The sequence below is a fragment of the Empidonax traillii genome, unplaced genomic scaffold, assembly GCF_003031625.1.
Source record: "Empidonax traillii isolate 1590-97213 ecotype Southwest subspecies unplaced genomic scaffold, ASM303162v1 scaffold702:size1046427, whole genome shotgun sequence".
Classification (NCBI taxonomy): domain Eukaryota; kingdom Metazoa; phylum Chordata; class Aves; order Passeriformes; family Tyrannidae; genus Empidonax; species Empidonax traillii.
The window spans coordinates 293,073-317,330 of NW_020955895.1; the positions used below are offsets into that span (position 1 = coordinate 293,073).

Genomic DNA, 24,258 nt, shown 5'->3' on the forward strand with positions numbered 1-24,258 from the left:
TACAAAAATTTGAATTCTTTGTTAACTCTTTTGGAAAAGTAACTATTCTGCTTTTTAAAACATGCCTAATCTGTGTGAGAAAAAAAATCTGTCAATTTAAGTAAGCACATTAAAATAAGTTATATTTAGAATTAACTGAAGTCTTAACCCTACTAAACACACACACACAAAAAAATTAAATAGTGACTGGCATTACAGGTATGTCAATCCCTGTGATGTACCTTTGTGATATACATCTTGATTTCGAGGAGGGGAATATTGTTTGGTTTTTTTTTAAGGTTTTAGGCTCCTTTTGCCCAAGACTGAAAGATTTTTGGGTTTATGCCTAGTTTAAAACTATGATTTGAGCAGCAGCCTATGGGGGGCACTCAAGGACTGCAAACAGATCCCTCTCCTCCCGATGCTGTCAGATTGTGCTGCGCTGGGATGGGGCAGACCCCGGGGCACATTTTCACATTACCTTTTGTATAAAGAACAAAAGTGAGTAAAATAAACTAAACCTTCCCCCCACTCCCTTTTTTTTTTTTTTTTCTGTCGCAGCCTCACTATTCCCCGAAGAAAGACAAAGTAGTATTAAAAGGTGCATTTAAATGACATTCAGAGGCTAATTATGCTAAAAGCGTAAAAGCACCGCAGACTGTGGGGCTTGTCTGCATTTTTAAATTCCAAACAAGGCACCTCGTCCGTGATGTTTCGATGGTAGAGACAATTGTTATTCGCCTACTGAGTTTTTGGGATTGTTTTAAACTTTAATGACATTCACGTGCTCCGTTCTTGGCTTTATGAAGTGAAACAATTATTTATGCGGTTTGTTAGGATTTTTTATTTTTTTTTTTCCTTTTCCTGCCTCGAAGGAAAATTTTGCCTACTGTTGTAGTGGTGGCTGTTTGCCACAGCAGTCATTTGGACAGCTACCGTAAAGCCTTTATCTGATGGCAAAAATCTTGTACCAGATGTTCCTTTATTTGATCTGTTTTATGATTAATCAGATTTAGCTCAAAACCAGAATGAAAGTCCCGCTATGGCACCTGGCTGCCACCGCATAATAATTTGCTTTGAAGTGGAGGGGAAGGCTCATTTAGTCTCTGAAATGCTGTGGTGCAGACCCATAAGTTTTCCTTCTGATATATTTTGGAGGAATGGACTGTAAAAGTGAATATAATAGCTGTCGGCAGGATAATTTTCCAAACATCTCAAACTGGAAAATACCGCTAATTTCTCCTAAAGGAACTGCTAAAGGAAGTTTGGATAGTAAACAGTTCTGCACACAAGCCCTCACGCCTGGCCAAGAGGCAATGATGCCACTCCAATAGGGCTGGGATGGAGTCTGGGATGATGCACCACCACCCGTAGGGCTAAACCCTATCCAAATAAAATTCCAGTTCACAGCAGAATAAAAATATGCCAGAAGGAAAGTGTTTGTACAGGCTTCTTCAGTAATGCACGTGTCTAAAGTTTATCAAGAGCGGGAAATTTTAGGCATTTATAAGACTGATGGGTCAAGCAATGTGGAGGTATGTTTGGGATGGAAAGGGAGCACTTCCCTTGGGAAAAGTAGGTAAAATATAAATGTGAAGTGGCATCACTGTTTTGCTGCAAATCAAGATATGTTTAGTAGGTTGAGCTGATACACAACAGAGGGTGGCAACTGCACTTTATTAATAATAAATGGATCTATTACAATTGATTTTATTGGTGTAAGGGCAAAGAGTTTACGTATTTCCAGGGCATGACAAATAACCATCAGCTTGCCAGGTTTGTCAGTGCAGGTACACCTATTTGCATGGCATACCATCTTCATGATCTGCTGCACAACTGTGAATACACCATTGATAAATCTCATAACAGGATCCATTTGCAATACTTATTAAGTATCTCTGATTTCAGCACCACCAGGTGTAAGCCTTAAAAAAACCTTTATTTTTTTAGATATTACCTCTGTGCTTCTGGCAAATGGTAAATATATGCTCCTCGAGAGCAGTAAGATATGGAAACCTAATAGGAGATTGTGGAAATGGATAATGACTTCTGTGGAATGACATTATGCATTATGCATTATTATTATTTTAATAATTTGCTATCACTGAGAAAGATCCCACTAGGTTATTCCTGATACCGCGTTTAGGAAATAAAAGAGGTGGATAAAGCTGTACACTTTACTTCACAACACTTACAAGATGAAATTGAAAATTTCATAAATAGGTTGCATTGAGATCTAATAAAAAAAGAGATGAGTTCTCTCCTTAGGCAATTTTCATGTAGGTTTCTAAATAGGTGCTGTGTGAATGCTATAAACTATGGAATTAATCCAAAGTCACTAATGGTAGGACTGGTTCTCTCTGCCACCCTTTGGTAGTACTGTAGAGGCACTTAGGTGTCCAAATCTCAATCATTTCAGTAACTGGACCTTCAGGACTAATGATGTAGAATAAATTCATAATTACCTATAAGGATGTGCTCATGGGTATTTGTCAGATGATCTCCAGGTGTCCACTGTCTCGGAAAATCACATTTTATTAAGCAAAGGTAATTTTATTATGGTTCTCGAAGCTATGAAATATATTCATTTTTGAATAAACTGGAGAAAGAAGTAGTTTGAACTGGCTAATATGCACCATGGTCTGGACAAAAATTTTACTGAGGGAGTTTGAAACAGACTGAAAATATTTTTCTCCCTTTTTTCTACTTTTCATACTTTTTCTGAACACTGGCCATAAACATAGTTTTTTTGGACAAGGGGTTTCTACTCCAGTCATTGGAAATGAATTTGATCTCTCCCTGCATGTGGGTGCAGCATGACTGAGTACAACAGGATGGCAGGTAAAGAAGTGGGCCTATTTTATAAAAGCACCTTAATTTATGACATAATAAAATAATTTGGAAGTTTCTTTTGGAAGAGATGCTTTCTTTCCCCCCCCCCCCCAAATTGTCCTTTAAACAGACTTCAAAAGGTGATGAGTTCTTTTCTGTTCTAATAACTTTTATGAGCCTATTTTTATGAGAAACAAACCTTGCAATCAGCATTAAGATTTCCCATTTATGCCTTCGCTAAAGCATACCCAGTTAACTACAAAATGTAACTTGTCCTGAGCAGATGTCTGGGTATCACAAGCTGGTGTTGAGCTGCCCTTTAGCAGACTTGCATCAGTTCACTGCATTTCACCTGAACCAGAGTATGGTCCTGCATTTTGCAAGAAAAGTAATATAAGAGAATTTCTTTAGGAAGATGAAGATTAGAACAGATTAAGTTCAAGGATTCCAGGTTTAGGACTTTGAGATTTTCTTATCCCGTTTATTGTTGCACTTGTGAGGCAGGTCTTCACACTGACCTGTTTTTAGTGGTTTTTTGATTGGTTTTTAATACCTCCCAATTTATGTATCAAAGCCACACCAAACCACCTTGAATGCCAAGCAGAAATTTCCTTCCGTGACCCTTGGTATGCAAATATACACATTACAGATCACTCACATGGAGAACCTTTCCTGCAAGCTGTTGAACATGCACATTCAGAAAGTCTTTAATAATGAAGCCACCATTGCACTGCAGTAATGAAAAATTCCTTCAGGGATGTTTTCCCCGGCAGGGACAGCGTGTAATGCAAACCCCTGAATTCAGAAAGGGTGGCTGGTTTTGTTCCTTTTTTTTTTCTCTTTTTAATCTTTGGTCTTTCTTCCCTTCTCGATTCTCTCAAATACTTTCTCCCTTCTTTCTGCTCCTGTGTCAGCTGCTGCCTGGCAACTTTTCTCTGTCTGGTGGGACAGGGCAGGGCACCCGACTGCCTTTGGACAGGCTGCCAGCACCATTCCCTAGCAACCCAGTTGGGCACTCGTGATGCTCCCCAAAGGGCCGCACACATAGCCAGCAACCTCCACACCTACTGCCCCTGTCTCATCAGGCAGTGGGGGAATCATCAAGGTGACCATCCCTACCCACACAGATACTCGAAGGCCATGCCTGACACACAATAAATAACAGCACAACCCAACATTCAGTGATGCAATCAGGGTAGTTTCATAGTGACTAATGCCAGAATCACCTTTTGCTGATGATTAAAATTCCTGTGTTGTGTTATACCAGCGAGTACAAATGATTGGTTCTACTTTGTTTAATTTATCTCAATAAGAGATTTCATAATATTCTATAGCTTGATGAATTAATTTATTTAACTTGTCAGAGTTAATAACTCTGATTAGAAGGAAGAAGTTATAAAGTACCATAGGTGCAAACAGATCTCTAGCAGCAGTTTTAACTTTGAATTTACTTCCAACAAGCACTTCACTCCAGTCTCCTATATAAGTAAGTTTTTTTCTGGCTGTAACAAGGAAAAGAGATTCCCTCAATACCTTTCCGCCTCTCTCCTCTCTGTCTGCTCTCTGTTCAACTCCCCAGTGCTTCTGGTTTGGTTCTGTCAAATGGGAGTGACTGGAGACTTCAACAAACACTTGACAAACCAGTCTGGTTCCTGCTCTGTGTACCTGCCACTCGCCCTGCATGTCTCAGCCTTCAGCCACCACGCAGAAATCTGAGCAAAGTTGTGTGCCTGCAAACAACAGCAGGGAGGCTGGAAATGAAGAAACTGCTTCCAGCAAAAAATAGCCATTCTTTTTTTTTTTTTTTTCCCCAAGTCTGAGGTTTAGGAAAAGCATGTCATACAGCAGGGGGTTGCTTAAGGCATCTGAATTATAATACATGTTCAGACACCGCTTGGATTCCAGTCACTTCAGCAAATGCTTTTAGGTTTATTCCTGGAAGATATACATTAAAACTTTTGTACAGGTCTTGGTGCAGTGTTTTCTTTGATGGGGAAATGAGATATGAGAGTGACAATTACTTCTGTGTATTTTCACAGCGTTGTTGAGTTTGTCCCATCCCATCATATAGACATGTCCCATTCTTGCATCACTTCATAGAGAGCAATGTTTAATGGAAATGATGCTGAGGGGAACGATTTATCAAAGGTCAACTTTTATTTGTGCAGCAGCCTGTATTTGAAAACCAGGCTTCTATGAGAATTACCACCTCATAGCACTATCTTAAAGCAAGCTACATTTTTAGGCAGCAATTTGACAAATGATTACTTGCAGGTAACTGGGTTTTTAGTCGTAATTCTAGCTGCATACTCTGTATCGACACTTTATGTCCTGTAAACAAGGAGGTCATTGACTTTTATTATGAATATTATTTAAATATTTTAATGAGTTTATGTGCATATGTGATCGGCAGTATTGAAAGCAGGACCAATCAATTCTTCAAAGCCTCCCATAAATGTTCATGTTTAAAATGGGCAGTAAATGGCACCGTATCATTAAAGGAAATTATTCAAGGAGAGTAGTGAGGACTGTTGTTAAATGGGTATGGAATAAGAATGAAAAGGAGCAAATTAGATGGTTGAAAACCAGGATTTTAGTTGAGGTGCTTTTGTGAGGAGGCATGAAAGGGCAGCATGCCAATTAACAGATAATGTTTGGGGGGAAAGCATGACCACTTGTAACCTTGCAGACTTTGAGACTTTTGCAGAAGATGCAAGAAGTCAAGATGAAAGAAGGCTGCTCTGTAAAGACAGTTCTGTATCCTGAGACTTCTGGGACAACATGTTCGCTGTGAATATGTGCCTTTATACCATGTGACAGTCCTGGCATGTGGGAAATGTCACTGATTTAAGCAGGAGTTCCTTAAAACTTGGAATTCCCTTGTTTTCCTTCACACATTTTCTCGCTTGGCTCTACTATCTGCATATTTTCCGATTTGAAATGCAAAAGGTTGCTCAAATAAAATCACAGTTAATGCCTAAGAGCTGTGTAGGTAGCTTGGAGAGGTTGCAGGAGGACACAGAGCAATCTCATCCATAAACAATGGTGGAATGATGTTCCAATGTGACATTCAGCATGACTTCATTTTGGTTATAAAAACAGCCGATTTCCAAGACCATGGACACTGCCAGATTTTTTAGCCTTAATTCAGATCTGTTTCTGTATTAGCAAAGGTTTTCTACTCTGGGATCCATAATTCTGCTCAGTTATGGTTGTATAAATACTAATTGACTGAAGGGGAATTACACGGGCTTTAAAGGCAGTGGCTAAATGCAGAATTTGATCCAACTATATTTTTCCCTTTGGGTGTAAATTGTTTGCGGTAGTAAAGTGACCTGCACCCTACTGTGAGTCCTGCCAGTCCCTGAACCTCAGAGGTGACCCTGGGACCCAGGCTGGGCTCTTCGATTCTTGGGCAACAGGGTCTTCCCGCAGCTTAACAGAATTAATGAAATATTTTGACATTTATCCTAGGTTATGTATTGTTCTGTCCTTCAGCATCACTTGGTCTTTCTGGCCCTGGAAGCCTCTTGGCTGTACTAGTTCATATAAAAGATATTTAGGTTCTGTGCTGTGGGTATAAAGGTGGAGGTGAAAGAGTTGAGGCTTTACCCTTGGAACGCGAAGGTCTCAGCAGTCAATTTTAGCGCCTGGCTGCCTTTGGAGAAAACTGGTATCTGAGGATGATGCAAAAGCTTTAGCACCTTTCACCCGTTAAACGCCCTGTTTAAAAAAAAAAAAAAACAAAAACAGTGAGAAGCTGCAATAATCAAACTGTGTTTATGGTATGGGATGATTTCAAGGTAATACCCTCACGTAAAACCACAAAAGCCAAAGCAGTGAACAAGTATTGGCTGAGAGCTCAGACCTACCTCAAGACGAATAAGAGCACTTACAGTAAATTGAGTAATCGTTGGTGTTTAGAGATGGCATTGTGTTATTAAAGTAGTATGTATGATCCCTTCCTTTCATTGTGAATTAGTAAAAAAAAAAGCCACATTCAAGGCCAGGTTGGATGGGGCTTGGAGCAGCATGGTCTAGTGGAATATGTCCCTGCCCATGGCAGGGAAGGGGAACGAGATGATCTCTAAGGTCCCTTCCAACCCAAACCTTTCCATGATTCTGTGAAGCATCACTAACCAAAGTCAAGTTTGGCACAGCAGCTTTGGACGTCAACTTTTCATCCACAGCCCGAAGACGTGCATCCCCTTCCCTCAGCACCGCCATCCCTGCAGCTTTACATGGCACATGGGCTTGCGGGGTTTCTTTTTTTTTTTTAATCTTTTTCTTTTTGCTGACTCACCCCCCCCCCCCCAATCCCACCAGCTTCTCGCGAATTTGCCCTTCACGAACTTAAAACCAAAAAATCACCTCAGATTTTTAAGAGAAAACCCACAGCCCCGGGAGAGGCAGGAGGGGACAGGGACAGGGGCTGAGGGGCGCAACCCGTGCAGCGGCTTCGCGCCTGGCGCTGAGCCCGTTGGGCGGTGCGGGGCGATGCGGGGCAGTGCGGGACGGTGTGCGGGGCAGTGCGGGGCAGCACACGGGGCGGTGTGCGGAGCTGTGCGGAGCCGTGCGGGACTGTGCGGGGCGGGGTTGTGCGGGGCAGCGCTGGGTGGTGCTGGGCGCTGCAGGGCGGTGAGCGGGGCGGTGCGTGACCGTGCGGGGCAGTGCAGGCGGGGAGGTGCGCGGGGCGGTGCGTGGCTGTACGGGGGCAGCGCAGGGCGGTGCGCGGGGCGGTGCGGGGCGGTGCGGGGCGGAGCGCGGCGCTGCCGGCCGCCGGCGCCCCGCGCTGCCCGCTCGCTGCGTGCGGCGAGCCCAGCCGCGCTCCGCGCTCCAAAGTGCCGGCGGTGCCCGCGGCTCCTCCCGCACAGGCTCTGCCGCTCCGCACCCGCGGCCGACAGGCTGGGCTCCTGCCTCTCCTCCCTCGCTCCCGCCGCGATGTCCGCGCTGCTCCTGGCGCTGGCGGCGCTCTGGGGATTACCGCCCGTCGCGGAGGCGCTGGCAGCGGCAGCCCGCGGAGGTAAGGGCGCGTCCGCGGAAGGGTGGAGGGCAGCGGGACTTCCCGCCGGTACCGGCTTCTCCCGGGGAATAAGTTTTGCTCCTCGGCGCCTTGCGCGGGGCGGGCGCGGCCGCGGAGCGCTCCCCTCTTCCCATTCCCCCTCACCGCGCTCCCCTCACCCCGATCCCCTCACCGCTCTCCCCTCACCGCGATCCCCTCACCGCTCTCCCCTCACCGCGATCCCCTCATCGCGCTCCCCTCACCGCGCTCCCCTCACAGCGATCCCGCACGACTGGGCTGCGGGGCGAGCCCTCGGCGGCGGCGGCGACGAGTATATATATGTGGAGGTGAGGAGCGGGATGATGTCCCGCAGTGATCTGGGGTGCCTCACCGCGCACTGCCCGCGGGGTGCGTTCCGGGCATCCCCCGCCGCTGCCCCGCAGCGTCCCGGTGCCGGTCGTGGCTCCCCGAGCCGGCCCCGTGGCCAGGTGGCGATGGTGCCGCAGGAGCGGCGAGCGCCTTGCGCTTCCCCGAGCCTTCCAAAAGTTCCCTCCTCAGTTTTCCCCGATATGCCGCTCGCTCGGTCCCTGAACTTGGGTTTGGGCAGCGGGGCTCGGGGGAGCCGGGGCGGGGGCTCGGGGGTCCCGCAGCCGCGGGGTGGGGTGGGCGATCGCAGAACTTCCAGCTCTGCGCTGCTCCTCAGAAGTCTCTGATCCAGGAGGGTTCTGATCCGGAGCGGGGCTCGGGGGTTCATGTCTCTTATTATAGAGTCACTAGAGCTCTCTTATTTTCCTGGGAGATGTTTCAATTGGGTATTTTCTAAGTACAGCCCGAGTCCCCCTTCTGTGCGGCTCAGGTGCGAGAACAGCAGTGTGCTGCTCTGACTCAGGTTTTCTTACCACTGTAGAAAACGCTGCCTATCAGAAAACTGTCTGTCGGCTTATTGTAGCCCTTCAGCTTAGAAACTGCGTCTTCTCATGAATGAGATGCCCTGGGTGGTGTTGTACCCCGTCTGTGTGGGTTTAGCTGGATTTCACTAGAAATGTAACTCTGTAAAGCCTTGAATTCTCACTGTTAGACATCCAGCTCCTCTCCATCACGTACACACTACCTCCTAAATTGTTTACTAACTGCTTACAACTTGTTCGAATGAGTGCGAGTGCGTCTGGATAGTCGGTCTAGGGTATAGATTTCTGCTTCAGCCGAAATACCAAACCTCTCCGGTTCCTTTCTCATGTATCTGTCAGAATTACAGAGGTGATTCATGCTGTAAAAATGAGAAATAACTACCTATCAAAGAGAAAAGTCTTCCTGCTGCATCACAAACTTGCCTGTTTAAAACGCTGCATCACAAGGTACAAGGATATTGCAAGGAAATGAGGATAGTATTCCCCAGAATGACACTTGAGCAGCCAGAGAGGAAAGGCTCTTAGGAAATCTTTTCAGTTTTCTGAAGAGTACATATGCTTTTGCTTTGGTTCACAAAGATTCGTGGTCGTGGTGGTGCTTGTTTGATGGAAAATATTTCAAGAACTTTCCATGGTATTCACAGAATGGTCAGATTAGATTTCAGCAGCTCTAGTGTGCATCTGATCTTATGAATAAAAATCAAACTTCCAAACATTTTGTGGAATTGTTCTGGAAACTGATTTGTCGCTCTGTGTTCCTTGATAGAGATAAGTAAATGCCAATTATTCATGAATATTAATTTCTGGTGTTTAAATTTTGCTTCATTTTCCATTTTTTTTCCCTCATAGTTACCTTGCTCTGATTTAGTGTTTCACAAAAAAAAAAAAAAAAAAAAAAAAAAAAAAAAAAAAAAAAAAAAAAAAAAAAAAAAAAAAAAAGTGCTGTCAGCCTATATTAAAATCAATCCTGTCTTAAAAGGCAGCATCCTTGTAAATCATACCAGCCTAAAAAGTGGGATAAATCAAATTTACTTAGAATCAACTAACTCATCATATCATAATGTCATGTCTTATCAAAACTGAGTGCTGCACAAATTAAGACTTAAAAGGCATTTTGTTAAAAAAAAAAAAAAAAAAAATCAAGTGGTCTCAACCTTAAAAGGGATTCAGGATGTGGCATCCAGAAAAGGGAATTACACTTGCACATCAGATAAACTTTATGATACAGTGCAAAAATTATTGACCATACCAAGCTGATTTTCCTTTACAGAAGGAAATTCTGAGCCACTGGAACATTCTAAGCTTAATATATGTGAAAGGCACTGAAATTTGGAGTGCACCGAAACTCGCCATTGGTAATAAGAGAATTGGGAAAATGTCATGGGTTGTGTTAATAGCAATGTTGTGGTAGCCATGGTAATATAAAATACTAGTGAGGTGCTGTAGGGAGAGGTAACACCTTCTGTTAGACCAGTGGATAACATCAGAGGGGGAAAGAAGAGGTGGGGGGGAACCCTGCTGAAGTTTGAATTATCTAAACCTTTTCTCTGCATTTGAAATACAATTAAATTTTTCCAGTCTTATCAGGTCTTTCCTCAGCCAGGTTACAGCTCCTCTAATTTTATGTATATAAAACGTTGTGAAGAGAAAATGACATGGAGATGGGGAGCTGGAAATGAGATGGGAAAAGGAAGTGAGTAAAAGGGAATCCAGCCAGGAGTGTGATAGGATAAGGGATAAGTCCTGCAGCTGAGGTTGTGCCACTTTAAGCCATAAAGAGGTATGATTTCCTCTCCTTCTGCTTCAGTCCGTCTTTTCTTGAGGAGACTGATGGACCCAGATTCCTTGCAACAGTTGCAGCTCCTTCAGAGGATAACTGCAACAAATGAATTTCAGAAGCCTGAGAAAAACCTTGCTAACAGCTCGGGAAGCTGAGAACACATTTGTTAACCTGCTCTCCCCACAGACGTGCAGGGGAACTTCACAGGTCCCGTCGGTGCTCTGTGGTTGTGGTGGGCGTGTTTCCTTCCCACGGCTCTCCCCAGCCTTGGAGCTTCACCCTGGCTCCGTGCCTGGGCTCCTACACCCCTTTTCTATCATCCCCGTTTGATTTTTGTGTCTCTGCCGCTGTGAGCAGCGTTACATGGATCCACTGTACTAATTGGCGTGATTACCTAGAGGAGATCCAAATTACATAGATGCCCCAGATAATGGGAGCTTGATTGGATAATCTCCACAAGCGGGTGGTGTTGTCAGTGAGATGTGTATCCACACCAGTATTAATGGGTTGCATTGCTCGTTATGAATCGACTTGCTGTCTGTGATGGAACTGCTGCCTCGCTTTGTGCCTGGTTTTTGGTGTCACATCATCCCTGTCGGCAGCCCTGAGCCACCCTCTCACTGTGGATTCTTTCACATCTGGTTTTAGTGTTTGGGAGCTAAAAAAACCCCTGCAGGAGCTGGTGTGGTGAAACAGCTCATCAACAAAGTCTTGCAAGAGATGCTCCTGCAAAGGGAGACTTTACACGAGATGGGAAAATGTTGTCACATAACTTAAAACTTAAGTTCCCTGGATGATATCACACATTAAATTGGGCTTTGTCATAATTTAAAAGCTGTTTTAAAGAAGGAAAGACAACTCTTAGTGAATGCTACTCCTCTCTGGAGTAGCAAACACTTCCAGAACTTCTGTCTTCATTCCACTTAGCAGGGAATTTATTGTTTTCGTGGTGTCCTTTGACCACATTTAAGTGAAAGCTGGAAGCAAATTACCTTGAAGTGGAATTTTTCAGGCTTAAGGTTAGGCTGATGTGAGTTTGGATTACTCCCCCCTGCAGCAAAAACACAGAACAGGTAAAATAAATTTATCTCCTTGGGATAACTGCCGATGGCCTTTGTTCCCTGGTGAGGTGTCGCAGCGGGTGACACTGACTACATCAGGAGGCTTTACAACCACCTCATTATTAGTAGCTTTATTTTGGAACCTGGGTGTACCAGCACTGCTGTACTTCACCAGACTGAGCTCCAGCTTGGCCATCTGTTGGAAAGTATTCTTAAAAACCCTGAAAAAGCTGTTTCTGTGCTGTACTACAGAGGTGTATGTTCCAATAGCTAAGTTGGTTATGTCCTGAGCCTAGGATAATAAGTGTCAGTATCTTACATGCAAAAGAGATGCCTCCAAGGTCATAGTGACTTCGGTGTTTATTTTTTTACCCTAAAGAACAATGTTACATAAGAACTTGCCTGTCGTTGGGCAGGTAAAATGACAGAGGTGGGTGAAAATATGTAGAGGAATTTGGGACACTACATGGTAGGATGTGTGATAAGGGTAAATTGGAGACAGAAATCGTGGGAGATGTCCACAAGTGCGCTTTCAGTGGCTGGTTGGTTTTGTAGGCACTCAGTGGTGTGTGTATGTCCTCACACAAACAAACCCCTGACACTTCTGGAGCCTGAGCAAGCTCTTTGTGTGGGTTTCTGTGAACAGACACGCGTGTTTTCTCTTACCTGGGTTGTTCTCTCGAGTTCAGAGGTACTGAAGAGCTGTAGTTTAATAAAAAAGGAAACGGTAGAAACACACAAAGTATTTAAAGGGTAAGATGCATTTCGAAGTCCAAAATTAGGTGTTTGATGTGAAAAGGCTATATGTAAACTTGTTCTGGAGCAAACCTTTTACTAATTTATCATAGAGCTTCTGCTGATGCTCTGGCATGCTGAAGTAGCTGTCCTCCAAAGACTCGGAGAGAAGCTCTTGCTTCACACAGTGCTGCTTTTGAAGTGTTCCGTGACTGCTGCTATGTAAATCTGAGCATATGCCATACCTTTGAGGTTCATATGGACCCCGATCCTTCTGCATTTGAAGTGGCAAAACTCACATTGGCTTCAGTCTGCAGATTGGAAGCGCGTGTGTGTTCCTCTAGCACCTCCTTACAGGTCCTTTTAGTTGCAGCTGAAGGAAACAGGCTTCTCTTCACCGCAGTGGCTCTAAGGACATACGTCATTTTAACTCATAAATTTAGAATGATGGCTTTCTCTAGAAATGCTGGTAATTTAGATAATAGAACGTTGTTTTTGTTACAGTAGCATATTTGGAATCCCAGCATGTTGTTGCTTCTTCCTAGTTTTTTATGTATTAATCTGTTGTTTAATAGTCTTGTTCTTCAAATGCAATTAAAAATTTTTGCTTAGAGAACTAATTTTAATTGCACTTACCCAAAACATTCTTAATGATGAACAGTGAAGATGAAAATAGCAGAACTTGGCTACTTTTATGCAAGTCATCCAGACTATTGAGTCTGTATTTAATGTCAGTTTGGGCTACGTGTAGACATTGCAGATCTAGGTCTTAAATTTGTAAGTGCAATTAGGAACTAATTGGGGTTTTTTTAAAATATAATTACTCAAATAATGACTTTGCACCTTCTGTCCAACCCACTAGTTTGTTTTTTAATTAAAGAAGTTGATTTTTTTTCCCTCTTAAATTATATCTATGAAGAGATGAAAATATTTGTAAATTTATTCCAGCTAACTAGTCAGTTGTTGACCATAATGGGAAAAATTCCCAGCATGTATCAAAACATAGTGCTTTACAGTGGTAAAACCCTTCCTTATTAGGCAGTCGGTCAAGAGAAATAACCAGGACCCATTCCTGTAAAATCAGCTGCCCAGCCCAGCCCTGATCCTGCTGACAGGGCACCTTCCCCTCCTGTATGTGAGGATGCTCCAGAGCCTCTGCAGGCTGGGCAAGGGATGTTTCCCATGGGTGCCAGGCTGTGTGAGAGCAGGATTGGACCTCACTAATGGAATTCCAATAAAACTCAGTCAGTGCCTTTTAATTAGATTTAATGGGAACTGGGAAGGATCATTAGAGACAAACACATGCTTTTGCCAGTAATATGTTCACTATATTATTAATCTCATTTAATTTGCAAGATCCTCGTAGCAGGAATAAGATTTTTCTCTGTACCTGGAAAGTGTTATATGGGACTATTATATTTTGTTATTATCTATGTCATTGCTTCCCAAGCAGTATGTAAATATAGAATTGAAATTGGTCTCTCTGTGTGGTGTTTATGAACCCTACCAATCCGAGGGTGGAGCTGGATGCTGGGGAGAAGGCTGTATGTCTCTTTAGCAACCACGTTTTTATTGACCATTTTGCAATAAATTGCAGTGGTGTATTAATAACAAAACACTGAGATATGTAGAGTGTGCTGTTAAGTAATGGGGCTTTTTAAAGGTGATGTAATGCCAGTGTGGAAATGAGGCACGCCTGGAGATTTTTATTTCCATTCAGCCAGAAATACAGTCTCGTTCTCTGAGGCGGAAAAACAGATTACAGTGTTACGAGTTCCAGACATGGTACGTTGAACCCCGAAATGCGCTTTCCCAACCCGCCCGGTGTCCCTAAACACCTCTCCTGCTGCTTCCTGCTGAGTGATGTGGCCTTCCAGAGGAGCCAAACTGTTGGAACTCAGCTTCGCTTCAGGAACAGGAATGTACCTATTTCCTTTTCTTGGTAATGTCAGTGTGTTTTGGACTATCTATTGCCTGATTGTCAGTAGGACATCCCTTGCTAATTTTTGGGCATGGCACGATTGAACAAATGTGCTGCCAGTGCGGTAGGATAAGTGCTAGAAGATAAAAGTTAAGCTTTCGGAATAATATCTGTAATTCCTCAAAGTTTTCACTGCCACAGAGCTCTGTTTTTAATAGCAATTAATAAGATTCACTATTATTGTCTTCCCTCGAATGGGCAAAGAGAATTAAATGTGCAGTTGGGGTTTTTCCAGTGATAGACTGGAATGGGAATAGACCATGTACAAGACAAATGCTGATGCAATGCTCTGCAAAGGCAGTGTTTTTATGTGAGGTGTTCTGTCCAGGAGGCTGTTCGGTGAACATGTACACACACCCCACAGAAATACCCATGTGGCTTTCATATAATGCTTTATGATTTTAATTTACTCACCTGCAAACTAGGGCAAATATCTTGTCAGCCGTTTTTAAAATACAATTCTGATATTGTCAGATAGTTTGGGTTGCTTATAAGGTTCTCAGAGGCTGTGATATGGTGAAGAACACTTGGGTTACCACCTCCCTTAACATTCAGGAAAGTGTTTTTCCTCAAATGCAGTTCTTTTGAATAATTCTAAGGCACTGGAAGTACCAAAACCCTTCCATATATGATACGTCCATTGTCAGTGTATCTTTTTTTTTTCTTTTTTTTTAGAAATGCTGTAGTATTGTTTAGTCATAAAAAGGTGTAAAAAAGTTACAGTAATGCAAGAAGAAGATGAAAATAGCAGTAATTTTCTAGATGATAGTTAGGTTTCCACAAAACACCTGCCTCTTTTTGCTTGCAAATACTGTGAAGATAAAGGAGGAGAGAGCAAAGAAAGTTCATTGCTAGTTGGATGCTCTTTTGCATCTGCAAACACACTCTGATTTACCCAAAGTATATTGATATTTGTGTAAAACTGTGTGCTTATGAAATGAAAGTGTGTCATTTGGCAGTGAGACTCTTTCTTCTCTGGAGGAGAACAGTTTTTATTTACATTTGGCTATGATAAACAAATAGACTTCAGAGCTGAATGTAGACCACTGATGTTAATGGATTCTTTGTTTTGTCCTTGCTGGTTATAGAATCAGGTTGCATGTAAATGTAAGGGAACTTTAGACCGTTTTATTAAAATTTCACAGGAAACTCTCAATTAGAGGACCTTCAATTAAATTATATTTTCTGTTTTGTCCCATGACTCTTACGCAAGAAATATCTAGTTCTTTCAATATTTTTTATTTCAATATTTCATTCAGTTTTGCCTGGGTTTCCTAAACCAAAGCCACTTTTATATTTCTCACGTCAAATTTTAAAACAGGTGGATGGAATGTGGGATTACTTCTCCCTTCTGAGTTTGTAGCAATCCTCTAGAAGAGGAGTTATTACATAAGTTATTTCTAGTAAAGCTAAATTGATAAGTTCTCATGTAAAATTTTGATTTTTGCAAAGAAACCACCTTCCCACGAAGTCAGAGGACCAGAGGAAATTCCAGACAGCTCAATATGGCAAGATGTGTATGGTTTATTACCTGGAAGTCGTTAGGTTAGTTAAACCTGGTTCTGTGCAATACAGATGAAGTAATACACTGCTGGCCCTCTGGATGAAGCGCTGCACTTTTCATGATGAAAAATGTATCTTGGTTTTGGAGATGTGGAAGGAATATAAAGGTGGTGGTACCTTTTCATGCAGCACATTGGTTCCCTATGAATGTTTGCAGGCTTATCTAGGGATGAGCAAGCTTGACTTTCTTTTGAAACCTATCTTAAAATAGCTGTTTTTCCAGCAGTATTTAATAAAAGCATAACTAGGGGTGGGTCAAGCCTGTGTGTTCTCCATTGCTGGTATTCATGTACCTCCTGGAGCGAAACTGTCCTGACTTCCAAGATCATCAGGAACACTCGGTTTAAAAGCAAGGCTTATGTTGTGTCACCGTATTGAACTTGCTTTTTTTGAGGGATCTCTGCAGGCAGTGGGAGCTAAGGACTAGAAGCAATGGAGGAAGGCTGCAAAATGGAGTTTGTTCCCCTGGGGGGCCACAGTCTAAGCCAAGTGTTTTGTTTTTATATTTAGATTACAGACAGGATGGTAACAGTGAATGGTTTCTTCATAGGAGTGTCTTACTGTAAGTAGTCTTGGGCAGAGCACTTGAGACTGCAGCTTTAAATCATATGGAAGGGAGATGAAGTAGGTCGAGACCATGGAAGAGCAAAAACTAAAGCACCGTCCCAGGCCCGCAGCTTGTTGGGTTGAATTGCTGTTATGCCTTTGGCAGAAACAAAGCAAGGCTGTGTGGGAACAAGGAGATGTTTTGCAGGCAGTGCCTTGGAGCCTCAGCTGAGCTGCAGCAGGTGATGCTCTAGGGCTGCTGTAATCCACTTCTGTGGGAATATGTTGTGTGTGTCTACATATCTATATGAAACCTTGGACATACAGGGAGAGCCATGAAAGGTGTGTTGCTAAGCACAGCAAAGCCACGAACACCAGGGCTCTTTTGAGCAGGCAAAATCTTACGCCCTGACCTGAGTGGCCCATTATCACACTTCTGCAAATTGGAGCAAGCTGTTCAGGTCAGCGTGTATGTACAGACCCTTCTGAATGAATTCCTTGGCTTGCACTTGCTGTGTTACATTTCTTTCTCTGAGTTTCCTATGGCTGTGACTTGAACAGAGTTGACAGTACACAATATTACCTATTTACTCCGTAGATTATACTCCTCTGGAGAATTGGTGTCAGCTAATCTGCCACTTCTACGTTTTCAGAGACCTGTGAACTGCATCTCCAGTAATATCACCGGAGAGTGTCAGACCAAGGTTTCTATAATTTTCTTATTTATTTCCCTCAGATTTCCAGGCATGTGTGTCCAGGTCTCCAGCCTTTGCCACTTACTTTGTCCTGTGAATAGTTTCCTTTCTGTGCAGAAATTCTCTCTATCAATATCCAATTTTGGCGACTCTTGGGGCGGTAAGAAGTTTGAAGCAGATGGTTGTCAACAGATGATGACAAAATTGTGAAATACAGCTCTGATACAAACTGTGAGGCTCAGTATTTAAAGCACATTCAAGTGTAGAAAACCTGCTTGTATTTCTAATGCCATTGCTACCTTAGCTGTGAAATATTTTTGGAGCAATTCATATGGGTTTTTCTGTGTGGGTTTTTTTTTTTTTTTTTTAAACAGCAGAACTCCCTATACCAATTAGTGGTGTTCAGTAATGAGTGTATGAACCATGTTATGATTTTATGTCAGAATTGTTAAATGCTCCTTGATGAAACCACGCTGATTAACATTAATTGGTGGCCTGTCTTTTCCCGGTGGTGTCACACTGTGTCAAAAGTGCCTCACAAAGAGATGTAACATAACTAAACTCGCAGTGATTGCCATTCTGCTGTTGACTGGTGCTCCAAAGACTATCAGTAAAAAGCTTCAAAATTCAGGAGAACTTAATAAGTGGCTGTGAGTTTTGGGAGCGTAACTAAAAGCATTTGCATAAAATGAGTGCTGAGGAGCTGGTAGGTGGGGCGCAACTCGGATCCTGCTTCTGCTAATCCAGCAACTCAAAGTAATCTAAGTGCATTAGAGGCTGTTTATGTGTCTGTGAAAAGCATGATGCAAATATGCAAATTTAAGAGAGTGTCTTCCACAAGTTTATATATCTTAATGAGAAATGTCAGAGCTTAATACATCAACAGTCTGCTTCGCCCCACGGTAGCCAGTTTTTTCTAAAGATAGCACAGCATGTCCTTGGTGTGGTCCTAGGAGTAAATTAACATAGCAGAGTGCTTGCTCTTGCAGTCAGCTGATGACTGCACTGTTCTGCTGATTTTGGGGAGGAAATACCTGCTTGTTGAGGGTGATCATCTCTAAGCGGTTACCACTGCCTGGTTGTGAATGCACACAACTAGTTTAAAAAAAAAAGTCACTGTGTTTCATTCCATTTGCTATCCTGTTCTTCTGTGTTGAGTGGAAAAGTTGCCTCACCAGAGTGGAAATCTTTGAATGCTTGTGTGTCAATGGATACCTCAGGAGCATCTGATTTCTCATTGTGAATTCTTATTTTGCCTCGAGTAGGATTTCTATATTTCTATCTCATTTTTCTTTTTTTCTTTTTTTTCTTTTTCTGAATCAAATTTGCAAAATCTCATGCCTGGGAAAATCCCTTACAGCTTCAGGTGACCGGGTGCTGCAGAGCTCATCACAGAGTAGCAGCTTTTGATGATACAGGTGCCTGTTGAATGGAGGGAAATGCAGCTGCAGGGAAACAAACAAACTAGCAGTGAATGGGGAAGGGTTACTTGTTAAGTGACGGGACTGTTTAATTTGATAGGGAGCAAGAAAGGCCATGTCCAGTGGCCAGAAAACCCTGACGGCTTCCAAAGTGGTGCTGAACCAAAAGAAAACTTGTATTTCGGAACACGTGAAGAGATAAGCAGCGATATTTGCTATGTGCAAGTATTGTCTTCTATAAGCCATGGGGAAATCAACAACTCTTCTCTCTTTCTTTCCTGAAAATACAGGAGCCTTCTTGAAGCACTTACTTTTGGGAATGAGTGTATTAGTGGAGAGTTCATGGATGATCCTGATCTAATTTTTGTAGAAATGAATGGTAGCTCACTGTGGGACTTCAGGTCTGCATGGGTGTATTTTATATTCACCTGCCTTATTCTAGACTTACAGAATTCCTCTTTTTTCCCCTCCACTGATAAATAAGTGAAGGTTTAAAGTAACTCATCCCAATAGAAATCACTACCACTGTAAGGAGGAAGAAAAGGAAGTCAGCAGTAGTCCAGTGATGTTTTAATAACAAAGTGATCCTCCCATACTTCCATAATAAAGCTGCATGGGCTGCAGCCAGCTTTCCTGTTGGCACCTTTCTATTGACACCTTTCTGTCAAAAAAGATGAAGTGAAAAGTAAAACCTAACTCTGTTTTCTCTTATGTTAAATGTATTCTGCAAAGCTTTGGTGAAATACAAAGTGTGTGGACTTTGCAGACAGTGTTTGCATTTGGGACTTGAGGGAAAATTTATGTGAACTTTGCGCTGTGGAAATCATTGCCCTTTAAAGCAATTGGTTATATTTAACATAAGTACATACCTCAAACCTGTATTTGGTGGAGTGGTCTGATCTTTAGAGCTCTTTTGTTTTTAAGAACAGGAGTGTATAATTATTGGTATAAACTGAGTTTTCAGAATTGGCCAGTTCAGATGCATAGATAGACTTACCATATTATTTCTGAGAAATCTGTTAGTGTTTAAAACCAACAGACAAAACCCAAACCCTGGCAAAGTAAGCCAGAGTACTTTGCAGTTGTGGGCTGAAACTATCTAATAACATAGCCCAAAAGCTCATTAATATTGATCTTCTTAATTCTCTCAATAACCTGAACATTTGTTCTAATTACAAGAGGAATAAAAAGCAGACTATTAGGGTTTTAGGTGTCAAAGACTATTGGACCACAAAACATCCAAGAGGATATCCTTCAGAAGGAGGGAGTAGGACGTACGTGTATGAATTTCATTAGCCAGTAACAATATGCATGCCCCTACCTGGGGGAGAAACACCACTTTAAACACGAGCTTTCTGCCAGACCACTGGGGCTCATACACTTGCCAAGGTCAGACCTTCTACCTCTCCTTTACAGGCATTTCCATGGAAGTGGCTGGGGCAAGGTTTTGCAGAACTGGTAAATTGTATTTAATTTTTAAAGGAAAGTACCTGAACAGTTGGGACTAGGTAAAGCACCCCAGGGAGGGTTGGATTGTGCTCCTGCATTTCCCGTGCTGGTGGGGGAGCAGAGTTGCTCCTAGTGTGTTCTTCAGGCATAAGGAATAGGGTTAATAACTGGAGCAAAGGTATTTATGCATTTAAAATGTAGACATGTGTTATATTAGAAATGTATTAAATATTAAATGTAAATATTAATTAGATATGTATTAAATTAATCCTCCTTAAAAAAAAGGGGGGGGGGGGAATATTTGTATTTTTATGGGTAATCCTAAGGGTTATGGAGTGGTGAAGAAACTCTCCTTTTTCCTTCCCTTTTTGGCCTTAGTAACCCTTTGATTGCCCGAGAATCTGATCTGAGAGACAGAAATGCCTCCTGTGCTGGAGGTGCTGGTGATGCTGTACTTGGAGCTTCATGACTTGCCAGCCTGGGCTGTGTCCTGGCTCTTCCTCAGTTTGACCCACTCCTCAGACCTCTTTCCCTGTCAGGGCTTGGTGACCACGCTTATTTTGTGTTGTCTTTGAAGCCAACAAGGAGGAAAACAGGGAGGGGAAACCTGTGCAGAGCTTGGGCATGGCAATATAGCCCTTGAAGCTGAGGTTGCTGCTCTTCCCGCACTCTTAGAGGGTGGGAGATGCTAAACCTTGACATCCCTCTGAAATTTCAGGGGCAGAGGTTTGGAGAAGACTGGCTAGTAAATAGTCCAGGGAGGAGAAACGGTGTCCCAGGAAAGGCAAAGGTGTTGCTGAAGAAGGAAAATAAAAAGGATTTTCTTCCCTGAGTGCTGTGCTCTGTACAGAGGAAGAAGGGAACGGCTCCATCAATCTTCCTCTTATTAAATTGGCACAGCTAATATATTCTGCTAAAATGTGTTCATCATGCTGTTTAAAACAGCCAGGTTAGAAATCTACTGACAATAAATGAAGATTTATTGGGTTTTGTGTCGTTGGGGCACCTAATACAGGTTTAGAATACTAACTGGAATTTGTGAAAGGGGAGAAAAAAATGTTTTGGTGCCATTTAATTAACTATCTGGCCAATATTTCTGCCTTTTTATTGAAAAATCTGTAAGTTACAACTGGCTTCAAGTGCACCCTTGTACAACTCTGCCAACAGTTAGCAAATAAACACATTAAAATACAGAAAAGCTTGTACAGCTTCGCATGTATTGGATAAAATCATACCTTGAACTGCAGAGAGCTGCTATAACAAACAAGCAAACCAGAATATAATACTTGCATTTTTTATATCTCTTGCTAAGCGTGGCTGTGCAGGATAACCAAGATCACTGCAAATATGAGCAGTTTTTTTTTTTAAACTGAAATCATACCAGTAGCCTGATGTAAATAACCTATTTACTTTTATTTACTGTATTGCTTAGTCTCTGTATTATTGTAAGTGATATTGTAAGCTGTAATCAAAATACAAGTCCTAATATTTCTACAAAAGCTTGAATCAGGTTTGTGGATTAATGCCTTGCAAGATTTAATGAAAAAAAAAAAGGTAAAAAAAATATATTTTTGCAGAACTGATTTATTTAAACTTTCATATCATTTATCCAAGCAATCTTGAGGGAGAGAGAACGCTGTGGATTGTGAGTTCTGACTCTTTCTGAGACCCGTATAAGTTTAAACATGGGAGTGCTGCCATGGAAGCTCCCGGGCTTCAGCAGCTCCCTGACCTTGTGGAGATTGTGCCCGCTGTTTGGAGAGCTGCTGGCATAAAGGGAAAATTGTGATTTTGTCACTCAAGGTCAAAGCGCTGAGATCAAATGACTAGTTCGTGTTTTAGCTTAAAATGCTGCAGACAGCATATTATGGGCATGGAATAAGTAAAGTTCACCTTTTCTGTTAGATCTACCAAAGGGGGAAAATATCTAAACTTGCCTGGTGACACATAAAATGCCACGGAAAGCAACCTGTTTTGGGGACATGGAGACCAAGTTTGGAAGCGTTTAAAAGACTACTTAGAGAAATCTAAAGCTGCTGAATTAACTTTATTCTCTCTCTTGCAGCTGCCAGAGCTCTTGCAGTCCCTCTGGTCAGGCTTCCAGCGGGAGCTCTCGGGTTGAAAGGTTAACAACTCATTTACTAAGCAGTGCAGTTTCCTTTCATTTTTCATTTACAGTTATCTCTAGTCCTTTAAAAAGCTGAAAGACCCTTCCAAAACGTATTGTACTGATGCGTTCTTGCTGTCAATTAAAGTTATTAAATCACAGATCTTTAAAAGTGAAATCCAAATAGGCATGAAGTTATCTGGTCGCTGCACAGCCACTCCGTCAGAGAAGTGGTGACTGTCAAATCAAGGCAGCTCTGGATATCAGCAGATGTTCCTTTTCAAGGATCATAATGTTCATTTGATTCTCATTTTATGGGGATTCTGGGGGAAAGATGGACACTGAAGGAAAAGCATTAGAGGTGGGGGAGTAGAGGAGCAGAGCAGGTCCTGCTGTAGGGTTGGCTGTGAGTTGTGAGGTGCTGGGGCAAGAGCTCAGTGTGAGAGCTGGAGACAATTAGGGTGAGCAGTTGAGATGGTGATGCCTTCTATGTAGGGCTAATAAAAGATAAGAAAAGAAGAGCCACATCCTGAGCTGGGGTTAGGTGGGTTATGGGGAGGAAAGAGGAATTGGCAATGACTTGCAAATCATAAAGACTGAAATACTGGCGGTGGTTTCAGGGAATGGAAGATGACGAGGGCAAAAGCCAAATTTTTTCGCAGCTGTTTGATACGGTTTTCATGTTCTTTTAAGAATTCCTTAAATTAGCAGTTTCACTTTTCTGCAAGTCTACTGTACTTTGACTCTTAACTGAATTATGTCGCATTATAGATGACATCTTTCCAACAGTCAGAATACAGGTTAGTGCTCCTGAAAGGGGGGTTTAATGAGGTTGTTTCCATGACAGCTCAGCTTCAGACAGCACATGTGCCACTTCCAAATACCCTCCCCCCCTCAAACATTGCAGCAACTTCTGTGAATGCTTTTTAAAACTTCCCTTTCAGTGGAATTTATGGCCAGCACTTTGTATTTCCATTCTCCCAATAATGCAGCTGAGGTTTTGACAGTGTGTACTGTTTATTTCTGCTTTTATTCCAGCAATGCTAATATCAGTGCATGACTTGACAAGTCAAAGAAACAATGAGGTGTTGGTTCTTTGGCAATTTCAAAGGATGCTCTGAGGACTGAGTCAAAAGATTTACAGAAAGAACAGGTGCAAGCACTACAGTTTTTACAGTGGAAATGTATGGGGCCTATGCTTCGTAATTCACACCCTTCTCGATGAATAGAAATTGTTTACTATAAACTATGGCAGCTGGTAGGAATACAGGCATTCCCCTTGAGGTGCAGCCTTGTAGGTGGGTGCAAGGATTTGCCTTCACAGAGGAGCTGGCTGTGATCTATGGCCCTGCTGTGTGTAATGGCTCTGAATACCTCAAAGGTGCTAAATCATGCAGTTATATTTTTCAGAAAGACTCCCACTGTGAGCCTCAGAGGTTAATGGAGAGACAAACGTGGGTGTAGAGCCCAGCAGTCACGGGCTGCTTCTGCTGCCCACGATACAAAAGGTGTCAGCTGCTGGGGTACCTGGACAGGCTCTGAGGTTGGATTTGCTTTACCACTACTGCCTGCCCGAGTCAGGAGGCTCCCGGACAGGAGAGAGAGAAACCTTTCCTCTAAGAAATCAATTCACCTCATCCCTGCCTTTCTCCTCTGACTTTGCTCTTGTCCAATATCAACTTTTGCACTTTTAAATGTGGATGAGGTAGTTCCAAACCTCAGGCTTTGAACATCAATATGGTCCAGACTAGCTTTGATATTAGTATCTTTAAGAAAAGAATAGCAAAAGTCCTAACCACTTCTTAACAATGCTGTTCCATGAAAATGTTGGGAAGGATGGTGTCAGAGTAAGCTCTCGGTATTGTGAATGTTGCTCTGTTGTTGCTCGCCTACGAAATAGCAAATGCCATGTTTGAACACAAATGAGCAGCTCTAAAATGCATTTCTGCTGCCTCAGTGTTTTCTAGTTGCTTTGTAGACACTTCTACAAAGTGTAGACACCTCTGCTACTTGCTTTGTGACTTCATTGCTGAGTCTCCTCTTCCTTCCAAGCTTTGAATGTGAGTTTTTAGATGTATGACAGAGAGGAGTCATAGTCAAATCTGACATGACCTATATAAATATTGCCTTATACATTGGCCTGGGTGAAAAGACTTATTTCCTTTCTGAAGGTGGTTTTCTTGTTTGCTTAGCTGTGAA

The 24,258-nt window shown here is 42.5% G+C and overlaps 1 protein-coding gene across 6 annotated transcripts in view; it reads left to right on the plus strand.

The window, feature by feature from the left end:
* The first annotated feature begins 7,663 nt into the window (after positions 1-7,663).
* LRP1B (LDL receptor related protein 1B) overlaps positions 7,664-24,258 on the plus strand; it is a 671,639-nt gene continuing 655,044 nt past the window's right edge. For all 6 annotated transcript variants that reach the window (XM_027900055.1, XM_027900058.1, XM_027900056.1 and 3 more), the window contains exon 1: positions 7,664-7,834. In XM_027900055.1, coding sequence (XP_027755856.1) covers positions 7,753-7,834 — 82 coding nt within the window. In that variant the 5' untranslated portion in view covers positions 7,664-7,752. The remainder of the gene's footprint in view (positions 7,835-24,258) is intronic.